Source organism: Rhamphochromis sp. 'chilingali', assembly GCF_963969265.1.
Source record: "Rhamphochromis sp. 'chilingali' genome assembly, chromosome: 8".
Taxonomy (NCBI): Eukaryota; Metazoa; Chordata; class Actinopteri; order Cichliformes; family Cichlidae; genus Rhamphochromis; species Rhamphochromis sp. 'chilingali'.
Window position 1 is genome coordinate 14,738,592 of NC_137935.1, and position 15,333 is coordinate 14,753,924.

General features: G+C 42.0%; 1 protein-coding gene across 1 annotated transcript; it reads left to right on the forward strand.

Moving 5' to 3' along the window:
- Positions 1–3,996: 3,996 nt before the first annotated feature.
- Positions 3,997–7,837, forward strand: LOC308400665 (extracellular calcium-sensing receptor-like; the record flags this gene model as incomplete). Its single annotated transcript, XM_080888501.1, has 8 exons — positions 3,997–4,221; positions 4,303–4,908; positions 5,028–5,158; positions 5,284–5,380; positions 5,526–5,649; positions 5,830–6,302; positions 6,384–6,464; positions 7,481–7,837. The coding sequence occupies 8 exons, from the start codon at positions 3,997–3,999 to the stop codon at positions 7,835–7,837; spliced, it is 2,094 nt and encodes a 697-aa protein (XP_080744627.1).
- Positions 7,838–15,333: the final 7,496 nt, after the last annotated feature.

Genomic DNA, 15,333 nt, shown 5'->3' on the forward strand with positions numbered 1-15,333 from the left:
ACAACGTATGGAACCAGAAGAAACCGAGGGACTGGGGAGGTGAACTGCGCAGGGAACGCCGAGAGCGGGGCTGTGAGAAGCTGCAAAACAAAAAAGAGAAACAGATTACTGGGGTGCGGAATAAAGGCAGCATACGAGGGAAGGTGGAGTATACGTCTTACGGAGGTAGCCGGGCTGAGTGAACCAGAGGGGGGGGCTCCAAAAGGGTCGAGACGGCGAGGCTGATAGTGCTTCCGAATCTCAGGCGGACAGGTGGACAGGCAGGTGGCTCGCAAAAACGCTGAGTTGTGATCGCTGAGAGGCGACTACGGACTGGCGTGGAGCAGCAGGTAGGGCAGGATTAAATAGTCCACCTGGTGATCGCCTGGGATGGGATGCAGGTGTGGGGTTAGCAGCCACGCCCGTGGGCGTGGGCATCCCAACAGCACCCCGGACGCCGGGCCGCGGACCATGACAATTAGACTGATATATATATATCAACAAGACAGTGTACATCACTGTCACAACAGTGTTTGTTTTCATTCAAAGGATTTATGGTTTTTCCTATAATGGTGGGCTGGTCTCTAGTCAAAATGCCCAGGCCAATTTTTTTGTCCCAGTCCAGCCCTGTATGCATCTCATCTGCAGTCTGGAGTTACCTACATCTTCCTACTCGGAAGGCAGAATTTCCGAATTCCGAGTACAATTGAAAGTACCACGACTGCAGTTTCCGTATTGGACCTAAAAAGCGCATATGACGCTGTGACGTAGACTAAAATCATAGCGGCAGTCGACGATGGTCCAGGTGTGTGATTTCTCTCATGGAAATATGCACATAATTTTTTCCTTTCTGTTGCTAGGTGGCACAGTGCACTTGTGACAGGATAGTGCTAACATGTAAGCAAGCTAGAAGACTGGCATCCTTGCTGGGTATCCGGTTAGGGAAGCAACACATTAATAAGAGAATTCTGAGTAAAACCAATGTTACTTTCCCTAGTAACTAGCTACTTTGAAAGTAACGAGTACCTTGAAGTAACTGAGTTACTTTTGATAGAAGTAACTAGTAATGTAACTAAGTTACTAATTTAAAGTAACTTACCCAATGCTGTTTATTACTATTACTGAAGGCTACTTGCCACACCAATACCAACTAGATTTTTAAATCTTAGTATAAAATGAGTAACAGTAGGGTGGACATTAGGTAAAGCTGCACTTTTTGCAGCGATCTCGTATAGAAAACTATTCCGTGCGTATAAAACGGGCTCGTAGCCGAAAACTAGCTCTACTTTGTTGTCTGGGTCAACTTTGCTAGCGAGAGACAGAGAGAGCAGTTGAAAGGCTGCTTCAACAAAACGTTTTTTTTTTTTTGGAGGAAAAAATGAACACAATGTCCAGTCGAGTCTTAATAGCTTACTTACAACTGGGCTCGTCAGGCACTCTTTGCCTGCAGTGGTAATTATTATATTTACATGCTTCCATCTCCCATTTATGGTTGGTGACAACTCGTACTTTTTGACTCTCCTTTTTCCCCCTCCCTCACGCTCACAGGCACATACTGTAACGGGTATGGCAGTCCATTCTCCCTGCAGCACGTAATCGTAATACACTGCCCATGAGGCTACATTCTTTAGCTACATTCTATACTCTGCCTATTGCCTTCATATTAAAAAACTTTTCAAACAATGATTTTAAAAAAAAAATATTCGCTTTATTATGCGGGTCGCAAGTAGGGGTGACATGGCCTGAGACTGCGATTGACACACAGGCATTAGAGCCTCTTAATGCGTGTTTTATTTGGGTTTCTACCGGTGTGGAATTACCAAAAATAGAGAGGGCATAGCCCAACATATGAAACAGAAAAAGACTGCAGTGTAATCCATTTATTTCAACAAAGTAATTGTATTCTGAATATCATCTTTTTAAACGGTAACTGTAACGGAATACAATTACTCATATTTTGTATTTTAAATACATAACACTGGTATGTATTCCGTTACTCTCAAACACTGTGTAAATGCAGAAAAAAAACATGCATGGCTAGTATTGAGGCATAAATAATTCATATTTCACTACAACATCGCATGGATTTTCTGAAAAATATAAAATAATTAAGGATTTCAAATTTTGTGAGCAGAGGTCTGTACTGCAAAGCAAATTCAACAGACCCAGGGCATTCTGTAGTTATCTGGTTTTACTTAATTACCCCAGAGTGTCCCCTCTACATTCACAGGAAAGGTAAGGTGATTGTAGCTTCTGACTAACAAGAAACATAAGTGTGCTGGAAGCAGAGTGACCAAACACTGGAGATAGCTACATATGATGAACAGTTATAATGTGGGAATGCTGGACTGCATCTGCCGGAGATGCAATAAGGAGAGATTGTGGTGGTTTTTAGCACCAGACAAAGGGGAATAATAATATATCAGAGGAAATGAAAAAAATATTATTCTTTTCTGTGTTTTGTAATGAAAAGTGTGTGACTCTAGGAAAACAGCTTAACAAACTTGAATTTAAAGCAGTGGTTCAACTTAAGAAATTAATGATTTGTTCAAGCAGTGTTATCCTCTCTCCTGTTGCACTTTGCTGTGATTGGGTGATCTAATGATGACTCATAAGAAACAATAAAATGACACAAGCACCAGATATATTAAAACACTTCACTGTGGTGTCATACACTATGCTAGAGGACCACTGGTTTAAGCACAAAGTTTTTATGAGTTTACTGTGGATAATGCATTCAACCCTTGTTGGTTATTTTCTTTGGGTGTTTTTTAATGTCTTCTTTAATACGATTTGTATTGTGTTCTTTGATGTTAACATTACTAAGTCACTAAGTGTGGAGGGAGGTGTTGTGGAAAAAGAAGAAGCTGCGATGACAGAGCCAATGCATGGTTTAAAGATCAGGGGAATGAGAAGTGTTGATTCTAGTTTATCTCAGTGTGTAAAACTGGGAGGCAGTGACCTCCCAGCCTTGCACTCTGATGGGGATGTTGTGATTGGAGGGTTTTTCCCTCTGCATTATGTTGTCACTGAGCCACAGCACAGCTACAACAGTAAACCTCAAATTACATCATGCAGCAGGTGAGTGTAGTATAGTGTTTTTTTTTCTTCTTCCTTGTAACACAAATTCAAAAAAGCATAAGCTTTGACCATATTGCCATGTTTCTATAAGACTGTTTAAATGATATTATTTTATTAAATGAATAAATACGTTATGGAGTTTTTCTTATCTACAGCTTTTATCAAAGAGCCTTTCGCTGGATGATGACTATGGTGTTTGCAGTGGAGGAAATTAACCATAATTCAAGTCTGTTACCAGGTGTTAAACTAGGCTACCATATCATAGACTGCTGTGACCATATCCCCACCGGCCTGCAGGCTCTTTTTTCGTTATTCAGACACTCTAAAACTGTTGACAGTAAAGTTGAAAAATCAGAAGATACTGAATACAATGGTATCAACGGGGAAGGGTTAAAGACTGTAAAACTAACTACAAAAGAAATAATGACCTCATTGAAAAATAGAAATGAAATTTCAAATAGTGTTAAAAACACTGGATATTACCTAAATGAAAATACAAGAGAAGAAATAAAGACGAAAGAGTCTTCCACATGTCTGTATTATTCTCCGGTGCCTGCTGTGATTGGTCTTGCATCCTCTTCCCCTACAAGAGCTGTCGCTCACACACTTGGCCCTTTCAACATACCACTGGTAATATACTGTACAACTTTATTTAATAGTGTTGTGTATTTGATTTGTGTTTTAGCTCAATAATACAGAAAGAAATCACTTTCTCTCTAGGTGAGTTATTTTTCCACCTGTACCTGTCTTACTGATAAGCATTTGTACCCATCATTCTTAAGAACTGTGCCAAGTGATCTCTTTCAAGTTAGAGGTCTCGTAAAGCTTGTCACATTTTTAGGCTGGTTCTGGGTGGGCACAATAGGAACTACGGTGAGATAAAAACTTTTTTAAATGCTACAATGAGACATTTTTAGACAGCAACATGGTTTATAAATGCTTTCTGTATATACATTTCAGGATGACTACAGCCTTTATGGCATCCAAGCATTCTCTAATCAGTTTGGAAGGCAAGGTGGATGTGTGGCATTTCATCTCACCATCCCAACATCGCCCACAATGGCTGAAATACAAGAAATGACAGATACGCTGGAGAGTTCAACTGCTCGGGTTGTGGTGGTGTTTGCTACAGAAGGGAAGCTCCTAAATCTGTTCTTAGAAGTAAGTAGTGATATATAGTGTTATTATGCTCATAATTGTTTTCATGAAAATTGCTGCATTATTTTATCTATGATTTTCCAGCTAGCTCAAAGGAATGTGACAGGGATACAATGGATAGCCAGTGAAGCCTGGGTGACCTCGAGCCGACTGGCCTCACCCCAGTTTCTCCACATTCTACAGGGAACACTGGGCTTCACTTTCCCTGGAGTCAGCATCCCAGGCTTGAAAGAGTTTCTTTTGAATGTCCGACCCTCTCCCAAACCAGGAATGGAATTTTTCAATATGTTCTGGGAAGAACATTTTGGTTGTAAGCTAGAGTTTGAAAGCCAAAGAGCCAAAGACTATGAAGCAGATGATTTTAATGATAATGATAGTTTTCGTTACAACCCAGGTTTCCAAAACAATTCTCTTTATATGGTCGGATTTAATGTGGGACAAAAAAGTTTATTTAACATGTCAGCTTATAAAGACGGTGAATATGCTTTTGAAAAGCCTGTATGCACAGGGTCAGAGGATTTGAGAAACACTGACAGCAGTTATAGTGATGTATCTCAGGTTCGAATATCCTACAATGTGTATAAAGCTGTGTATGCCATTGCCCATGCTCTGCACACTTTTTTGAACTGCGATTCAGCAGGACCTAGTGGGGGATTGTGTGAGAAACACAGCTCATTTTCAAATGGTCAGGTAATTGAAAATATTATAAAATATTTAAAATCAACATTTATGTAATTCAACATTCATGGGATTCATGTGTAGTTTTTTGACATTCTTTGTTTTGTTTTTCTAATTTTCTTTTCCTGTAGTTTCTTCATCATCTGAAAATGGTAAATTTCCACAACCAGTTTGATGAGAACGTGTATTTTGACACCAATGGAGAGCCTGTCCCTCTTTATGACATTATTAACTGGCAGAAGGACAGCAAGGATGAAATCAGGTGAGCTATATATACATAAAGGTGGAAATGAACTGCATGTTGAAGTAATTGTGAACAATAAACTGTAGTAACATTTAACATTAACCTAATTGCTTTTTCAAATATTTCATGCTACTTTATGCTAGATTTATCAAAGTTGGAACCTATGATGGTTCAGCACCACAGAGAGAGCAGTTGCAGATAATAAAGAACAGTATTGTATGGACAAAAGGACAGTTACAGGTAGGTCATAGTTATCTTGCACGTATTTGATATGACACCTAAAATAAAGATGTTTTAAACTAAAGTAAATTTGATACACTATCTCAGATTCTCAGATACAACATATTTATGCCCGTTATTTTACTTTTCTCTGTTCCTTGTTCAGGTTCCTGTATCTCAGTGTAGTGCTCCATGTCCTCCCGGCAACAGGCAGGCCACACGCCAAGGAGAACCCAAATGCTGCTTTGACTGTTTGCCCTGTGCAGATGGAGAGATCAGTAACAAGACTGGTAGTCTATATATGTTTATTATGTTTATTTTTTTTTAAATCAATTATTATGTAGTGTAATAAAGAAGGTCATTGAATTTAAAGTTGCACAGTTTAAACCAGAACCATCAAAACATGCTGATATGCAATTAGAAGTTACTGAATGTTTATACACATATATCTATGTTTTGTGTTACGAAAGGTTCTACTGAGTGCACAAAATGTCCTGAGTACTTCTGGTCAGACAAAGAAAAAGTGAAATGTGTTGCAGGGGAAGAAGAATTCCTCTCTTTCTACGACACCATGGGTATCATCCTGGTAGCACTCACCCTGCTTGGATTCATCCTGACATCCATCATCACAATTATTTTTCACAGTTTCCGCAATACACCCATTGTCAAGGCCAACAACTCAGAAATAAGTTTCTTGCTTCTCCTGTCACTCAAGCTCTGTTTCCTGTGTTCTCTGGTGTTCATTGGTCAGCCATCTTGGTGGACATGCAGGCTCCGCCAAGCAGCATTTGGGATCAGCTTTGTTCTGTGTCTCTCTTGCTTACTTGTTAAGACCATTGTGGTCCTCCTGGCTTTCCGGACTAGTATATCTGGTTCCAGGGGTTGGAAGCTGTTTGGAACATCTCAGCAGAGGATTCTGATCATCTGTACGACAGCTCCTCAGGTAGGACGAACAGTCACTGTCACTTAAACATGAGTTTAACGTGTGTTTTGGTATTCTTCTGTCATCCTATCCTCCCCTCAGATTTGTCTCTGTTCTGGCTGGGTGTTGGGAGCACCTCCCTTTCCATTCAGGAACCCAAACTACCAAGCTTTAACTGGAAAAGTGAGTATATTTTCTGTATTTACCTGATATATCATATCAACCATCAAAAAATGTCCCTATCTTTATCTTCATATCTATATCAATATCTATATATCTACATCTATATCTGTCAGGTACTGTGTCCATGCAGGCAGGAAAAGACCCAAATGCAGACTCAAAGAGACAATAACTTGAACTTAAACACAGCTTTATTGCTGGACCCAAGCAAAACAACACAGCTGTCACTAATTAACAGACGGGACCAGGGAGACGCAAAACCAGAAACATTAACATAGGATAAAGACTGTGAAAGTAAAACAGGAAATGATGAGAAAACACACACCGATGAGACCAAGAATAACAGAAGAACACATAACAGAGAGAACTATAATTACAATACAAAGAGAAATACATAATCCAGAAAGTATAACCTAACTCAAAAACATAAACACTGGATCACCAGACCCAGGACCGTGACAATATTTATCTATATATATATGTATCTCCCGATAGATAGATAGATAGATAGATAGATAGATAGATAGATAGATAGATAGATAGATAGATAGATAGATAGATAGATAGATAGATAGATAGATATTGTCACGGTCCTGGGTCTGGTTATCCAGCGTTTAGGTTTTTGAGTTATTGATCTATATATGTATCTGTCTATATATATCTGTACATATATATATATATATATATATATATATATATATATATATATATATATATATTATGGAATGCCCTTTAGGAAAATATTATATATATATTCCAACCAAAGTCTGAATATATAGTATGATCTTTTGAATATATAGAATGAAACTTGAGTATATAGAATGAAACTTGAATATATAGAATGAAGCTTGAATATATAGAATGATCTTTTGAATATATAGAATGAAGCTTGAATATATAGAATGAAACTTGAATATATAGAATGATCTTTTGAATATATATATATAAAAAGCGAGAGAGAGGCTCTGAGAGAATTCATATAAAATCTCCCTGTATTCATACTTGTTTAACATCATTAGATTGTTGTGGAGTGTAAAGAGCCATGGCCTCCTGGATTCTACCTGCTCCTTGGTTACATTGGCCTACTGGCCTTTGTCTGTCTTCTCCTGGCATTCTTTGGACGAAAGCTACCGGACACATTCAACGAAGCAAAGTTCATCTCCTTCAGCATGCTAATTTTCTGGGCTGTATGGATTTCTTTCATCCCAGCTTATGTCAGTTCTCCTGCAAAATTTTCTGTGGCAGTGGAAATATTTGCTATCTTAGCATCCAGTTTTGGATTGTTACTATGTATATTTGTTCCCAAATGTTATATTATTTTACTGCACCCTGAGAGGAATATTAAGAAAGGGATGATTGGAAAATATCAAAGATGAACATTTATATTTTCAGTGTTTTTCAGGGTAACTAATAAAATGCTCACATTTGAATTTGAAGCTAAATAAAATACCCTATGAGAGATGTCTTTGTGAGATGTCTTTGTGATTCTGGATAGTGTTTTAAAATACGTTCAGCTGGAAGCTGGTTCCATAGAAGAGGGGCCTGAAAACTGAAGGCTCTGCATCCCATTCTACTTTTAAACACTCTAGGAACAACAAGTAAGCCTGCAGTGGAAGAGCGAAGTACTCTAATGGGATGGTAGGGTACTATAAGGTCATCAAGATAAGGGCCTGATTATTCAAGACCTTGTATGTGAAGAGCAGGATTGTGAATTCAATTCTGAATTTAACAGGGAGCCAATGAAGGGAAGCCAATACAGGAGAAATATGCTCTCTCTTTCTAGTCCTTGTCAGTACTCTTGCTGCAGCATTTTGGATTAACTGAAGGCTTTTCAGGGAGTTTTAGGACAACCTGATAATAATGAATTACATTAGTCCAGTCTAGACGTAATGAATGCATGAACTAGTTTTTCAGACAGGATATTTCAAATTTTAGAGATATTGAGTAAATGGAAGAAAGCAGTCCTACATATTTGTTTAATATTTGCATTGAGGGACATATGCTGGTCAAAAATGACTCCAAGGTTCCTCATAGTGTTACTGGATGCCAAGGTTATGCCATCCAGAGTAATAATCTGGTTAGATGCAATATTTCTAGGTTTTCATGGCCGAGTGCAGTAACCTCAGACTGATCTGAATTTAGAAGTAGAAAGGTCATCCACGTCTTTATGTCTTTAAGACATTCCTGCAGTTTAACTAATTGGTGTGTGTTATCTGACTTCATGGATAGATAAAGTTGAGTGTCATCAGCATAGCAGTAAAAATGTAAGCTATGGTTTCTGATGATACTGCCTAAGGGAAACGTGTAATGTAAACGGAATCAGAACCATGTGGAACTCCATAATTGACCCTACTGTGTGAAGAGGACTCTCCATTTGCATGAACAAATTGGAGTCTATTAGATAGATATGATACAAACCACTGCAGCACAGTACCTGTAATACTTACAGCATATTTCAATCGCTATAATAAGATATTATGGTTAACAGTATTGAACACTGCACTGAGGTCAAGCAGGGTAAGCACAGAGATGAGTCCACTGTCAGAGGCCATAAGACGATGATTTGTAACCTTCACTAAAGATGTTTCTGTACTGTGATGAGCTCTGAAACCTGACTGAAACTCTTCAAATTAGTCATTCCTCTGCAGATGATCTGTTAGCTGTTTGACAACCACTCTTTCAAGAATTGATATAAAAACAAGGTTGTAAATTGGTCCATAATAGCTAAGTCTGATGGGCAAAGAGATGGCTTTTTGATCATCGGCTTAAATGCTGCAAGCTTGAAGGCCTGTGGTACATAGCCGATTATTAGAGATAGGTTGATCATATTTAAGACTCAAGCATTGATTAATGGCAGGACTTCTTTGAGCAGTCTTGTAGCAATGGGGTCTAAAAGACACATTGATGGTTTGGAGGAAGTAATTACTAAAATTGACTCAAAGATCAATTGGAGAAAAAGACTAAATGAATATCAACGGTACTGAAAGTAGCTGTAGATAATGTTACCTCTCTGAGATGATTATGAGTCATTTTTTCTCTAATGGTTAAAATTTTATTTGTGAAGAAATTCACAAAGTCATTACAAGCTAATGTTAAAGGAATGGTTGGCTCAACAGCGCTCTGACTTTTTGTCAGCCTGGCTGCAGTGCTGAAGAGAAACCTAGGGGTGTTCTTATTTTCTTCAATCAGTGATGAATAGTAAGATGTTCTAGATTTCTGGAGGACTTTCTTATAAAGCAGCAAACTTATGAGTTATCTGATGTAAGGTGCACCTTTGAGAGTTATACAAGGGAGTCAAGTGCTTCTGATTAGAGGTTCTCTTTTCATAGGAATTACAGTATCTAGAGTCATACGTAGTGAGCAGGTAAAATTATTAACAAGATAATCGACCTCTCTTGGAGCAGAGTTCAGGTAGCTGCCTGGCTCTGTGTTAATAAAGGACATTGAAGATGATAACAGTCGGTGAATTACATTCTTAAACTCAGTTACAGCACTTTTAGGAAGACATCTACTGTGATTAATTCCATTCCTCATTCCTGTGTAATTACTTTTTGTAAATTTAAATGTTATTAGGAAATGATTAGACAGGAGAGGGTTTTCAGGAAACACTGTTAAATGTTCAGTTTCTATGCCATATTTTAAAACAAGATCTAAAGCGCGATGAAAGTGATGAGTGGGTTCTTTTACATTTGAGAGAAGCCAATTGATTCTAATAACAGATTAAATTTCGTGTTGAGGCTGTCATTTTTGGCATCTACATGGATGCTAAAATCAGCCACAATAATTATCTTATCTGAGGTGACCACTAAATCAGATCAACTCTGAGAAATCAGACAGAAACTCTGTGTAAGGCCTGTGTGGATGATAGATGATAACAAAAAAGACTGTTTTTTGAGTTTTCCAGCTAGGTTGGACAAGGGTAAGCATCAGGCTTTCAAATTAATTAAAACTCTGTCATGGTCTTTGGTTGATTGAGCTGGTGTGGGAAAATGCTGCCACACTGCGCCCTCGGCATGCACATAATCATCCTGCTGTAACCAGGTTTCTGTAAGGCAGAGAAAATTGATTTGTTGGTCAACTATTAACTCGTGTACTAACAGAGACTTGGAAGAGAGACCTAATCTTCTGAGGTCCAGACCAACCGCGCTCTAGTTATCCCACCTCTCTGGTCCTGACATCACTGAAATATGGAAGACCCTAGATTAGGAGATGTCCCACAGCTGCCCTGCCTGCCGGGCACAGCCCCTTGAGCTCGCTGCACCACCCCTCCCCAGCAGCGGAGCCAGAAACCACACCTCTGCCTTACACGGCAAGCCAGGTGGGCTCCCTTCTTTACACTATTTAACTTTACTGTTTCCTAAAGGCCCTGGTCCAGGAACACAAAACCAGATACTCTGTTTCTGAGTTGCTTTTTGTTGAGCAGACTGTGCTTATACATTCTAATTTGAGTTTTACAGGTTGTATAGAAAGAGCAGGTGAAGGTGGTGGCTGAATAGGTAGTTGAGTTAATGACTTGGCAGGTAACTGAGTTAATGACTGAGCGGGAAATTGAACTGCATACTGAGCAAATGACGGCGCTCATGACTAAACAGATAACAAAATGGATGACTGAGCTGCAGGCTGCGATAATGGCTGAGCAGCATACTGAGCTAACGACAGAGCTACAGGCTGCGCTACAGCCTGAGTGAGTGACTGAGTAGAAGCCTGAGCGGCTGCCTAAACTGAAGCCTGAGCAGCTTACTGTAGTGATGGTTGTAGCAGAAGTGGAGCAGGTGAAAAACAGTCCTTTAAATCCTCAGAAGTTCATTGAGTAACCTCCATTCCCTGGAACTGTCCCAGTTTCCTCTCCTGTTCCCGAGTCTGACAGTGTGGTGTAGTGTGAATGGAGTGAGAGCGTGACCGACTGAACAGGAGCATGGAATGAACATTGGATCAGAGTGTGGAGTGTGTTGGATTGGATTGTGTGAACGAGCCTGTTGCCCTTGTTCCCTGGGTCCCTGGAACCCTCGCACTTTGTATATAGCTTCACCTGCTGTTTTTGTGTAAATAAACTGTTGACTTTTATTCTTAGATCTGGTCTGTGCTTGAGTCCGTTCTGTCCCATGACAGAATGATCCAGCCAGCATGACCAGGATCTGGTCCATCAGGCTCTCGCAGCACAGGAAGTGCTGCTGTCCCGCCACGAGCAAATGTTCACACATCTGCATGGTGAAATTGCCATTCCCCCTTAGGCAGTCACGCAGGAGATGCCGCTGGTAAGCACATTACCACCTTATTTCCCTCCTCCACAGGAAGATTCTGCTTCAGCCAAGGGGCCCGTTCTTCCTCTCACTCCACCTTCATCCATGGAAAGTTACTTACCCACACCGTAGCTGTTCTCCTGTTGGACAAATGTGCAGGATTCCTCACCCAATGTTCACTTATCTTACGCCTGCAGAAGTGCTCCTGTGAGAATTATGGCAGATTACTCTATAGACTTTTGGATTCTGGCCGAAAATACTGGTTGGTGTCAAGAAGCCCTCAGCCTTATTGAAAAATGTAAACGACGAGTTAAAGGATGAATTAACCATGTGTGAGTTGCCCTCTTCCCTAGGTGCCATGATGTCTTTCTGTATTCAGGTGGATGACATGCTACGAACCCTCAGTTCATTATGGGCCGAGCTGCAGTGGGAGCACTGCCAAGCCAAGACATTTCTGGTAGCGTGAAGGAAGTGATGAAGGTGAGAAACCTATGAGAGCATGCATAGACTATCACGGATTAAACATCATAACAGTAATAAAACAAGTATCCATTATCTCTGCTCTCCTCTGCTTTCAAGCTCCTCCAGGGAGCCACTATTTTCAGCAAGCTTGACCTGTTGAACGCCTATCACTTGGTAAGGATCCGTGAAGATGATGAGTGAAAGACGCCGTTCAATACGTACCTTGGACACTTTGAGTACCTGGTGATACCATTCGGCCTAACCATGTTCCAGGCCCTGGTGAACGATGTGCTAAGGGATTACATTCATATTCTCCTACCTTGATGGTATCTTAATCTTCTCTAAGTCAGTTTCAGAGTATGAGAACCATGTCAGACAGGTCCTTGAGTATCTCCTGGAAAACAGACTCTTTGTGATAGGTGAAAAGTGCCAGTTTCATGTCAATACAGTCTCATTACTTTGTATACTACCTTGAAGCGACTGTTGTTGTGATTTGGTGCTATATAAATAAAATTGAATTGAACTGAATTGAACAGAGTAAAACCTCTCCTGAGGCCCAATCAACCTTCCTTTGCCTTAAGGAGCAGTTTGTCGCTGCACCTGTCCCAACCAGACCTCAGCCTGCAATTCGTGGTGGAGGTGGATGCCTCTGACTCTGTGGTGGGGGCTGTACTCTTGCAACAAAGGGATGGTAAGCTTCATCTATGTGCTTTTTTACTCTCGCCGTCTAACCCCACCAGAGAGAAACTACGATGTCGGGGAGCAGGAATCAAGCTGGCATTGGAGGAGTGCAGGCACTGGTTGGAGGGCACAGCTCAACCATTCATTGTTTGGACTTATCACAAGAACCTGGCATACCTGCAGTCAGCAAATCATTTAAATGCTCGTCAAGCCAGGTGGGCTCTGTTTTTTACTCGTTTCCATTTTTCCATCACCTGGGTCTCGTAATGTCAAACAGGATGCCTTGTCACGCCAGTTCGCAGTCACCGAAGGCAATGTTGATCCAGACCAGTTCTGCCAGCTTCTTTCGCTATTGGGTCACTTGGGAGATTGAGTCCACCAGGCCCAGCGGACCGACCCAGATCCTGGGAATGGACACCCAGGTCGGCTCTTTGTGCCTGCTTCCATTTGCGCTCATGTACTGCATTGGGGACACACGGCCTGATTTACCTGTCATTCTGGGGTGCACCGCACCATTGCCTTCCTGCAGCAGTACTTCTGGTGGCCAAAGCTGTCTCGAAACGTACGTGAATATGTCCTGGTCTGCTCTGTTTGCGTCCAGAACAAGTTCTCCAGCTGACCGCTGGGTTGTTGCAGCCTCTGTCCATGCCGTCCCAACCCTGGTCACACATAGCCCAGGACTTTGTCACCGGATTATCCACCTCTGGAGGTAACAACCACATACTCACCATTGTCATTTGGTTCTCCAAGACAGCTTACTTCGTGGCCCTCCCTAAACCTCTGACTTCCCTAAACTGGCCCTGGAAACCAGGCAATTGCTCACAACTCGCGTGGGATCCGGGATGACATCGTATCAGACCATGCACCACAGTGTGTCTAGCCTTCAGACAGGATCTGAAGAGAAGTTCCTCGCTGGGCGCTAAGGTCATGGGGTGTTCTAAAATGTTTGACTGGTAGTGTGCGTTTACCTAAATCTTATATCATTGAATATTGCCTGTGAATAAACCTTATGAATCTAGACAAGAGTTCCATTTCTGAGTGCCCAGTTCGAAGATAAGGCATTAGCCAAGTTGGTAAAATACTTTGGCTGTCACAGTACTGGGTCTGTGACCCAGTATTTGTGTGTGGCAGAGGTGTGGTCCCGGGCCCAGCTGCAGGAGAGCCGTGGTGCAGTGAACTGGTCCAGCACTCTTCGTGTCCTCTGGAGGCTCTGGAGAGTTGGTCCAGCACTGCCTCGTTTCCACTGGAGGTTCAGATAAGCCGGTCCAGCACTCCCTCATTTTAGGTGGAGGCTCAGGAGAGCCGGTCCAGCCCCCCACAGCTTCCATGCCACTGTCTGTGTCCGCTGGAGGCTCAGGTGAACTACTTCAGCACTTTCTCATCTCCACTGGGGGCTCTGGAGAGTCCGCCCAGCCGACGCCTGTCTCTGCTGGGGGCTCTGGAGAGTCTGCCCAGCTTTTGCCAGTCTCCACTGGGGGCTCTGCAAAGTCCAGCCAGCCATCAGATCAACCACCTGTGGCTGCCATGCCAACCGCAGCTTCAGTTCCGTCTCTACCAGAGGTCGTCTGGTCTGCAGGTCGTCTGGTCTAGCTGGTCTCTGCCAGAGATCAGCACGCCAACATGTCCATGTGGTGTTCGGCCTACACGTCCACGTCCATCAACCAAGCCACACCGATGCCAACCATCCCCCAAGCAGCACCAACGACGGGCGCCATCCAAGTCACCTAAAGCTCTTCGTTTCGGTCATCTCCTTTCTCTGCTTCTGAAAAGTCCCTCCTTCACCACCGTCGTCCTTCAGATCTGTTGGCCAAGGATCTTTCCTGAAAAGGTGGCCTCCTGGGTGGCTGTAGCTCAGGAGGTAGAGCAGGTCACCTACTGATCGAAGGTTGGTGGTTTGATCTCCTCTAGTCTGCATGTCAAGTGTCCTTGGGCAAGATACTAACCGGAAGTTGCTCTCCGATGCATCCATCGGAGTATGAATGTGTGTGAATGTAGTTAGAAAGTACTAGGTATAGAGAAAGTGCTTGTGAGAATGGGTGTGATTGGATGAACGTGGCATGTTGTATACAGCGATTTGAGTACTAAGGAAGAGTAGAAAAGCGCTATATAAGAATCAGTCCATTTACCATTTACCATCTAAACTGTGTTGTCGCTGCCGCTTTCCATGCAGTCGGCCTCCGGACCTACTCCGCCTGTGTAGCTACAACATCTCATGTGGTTGGCCTCGTCAACAAGAGGTGCTTTGTCTCAGGTGCCACTGCTGGCTCCGCAGTTGGCCTCCAGAACTGCTCTGTCGATGTCGCTGCCGCTGGTTCCGCGGTCGGCCTCCTGAACCTTTTTGCTTTGGACTGTTTTTTTGGAGCCCTCTGTCCTGGACTGCTCGCCACCTACCCGGGTTGGGTTGGACATTGTTTTGTTTGTTATTCGTAGGGGTGTCTGGAAGGGTATCTGTCATGACCAAGTTTTTGTGTTTAGGTTCTTCTATTCTT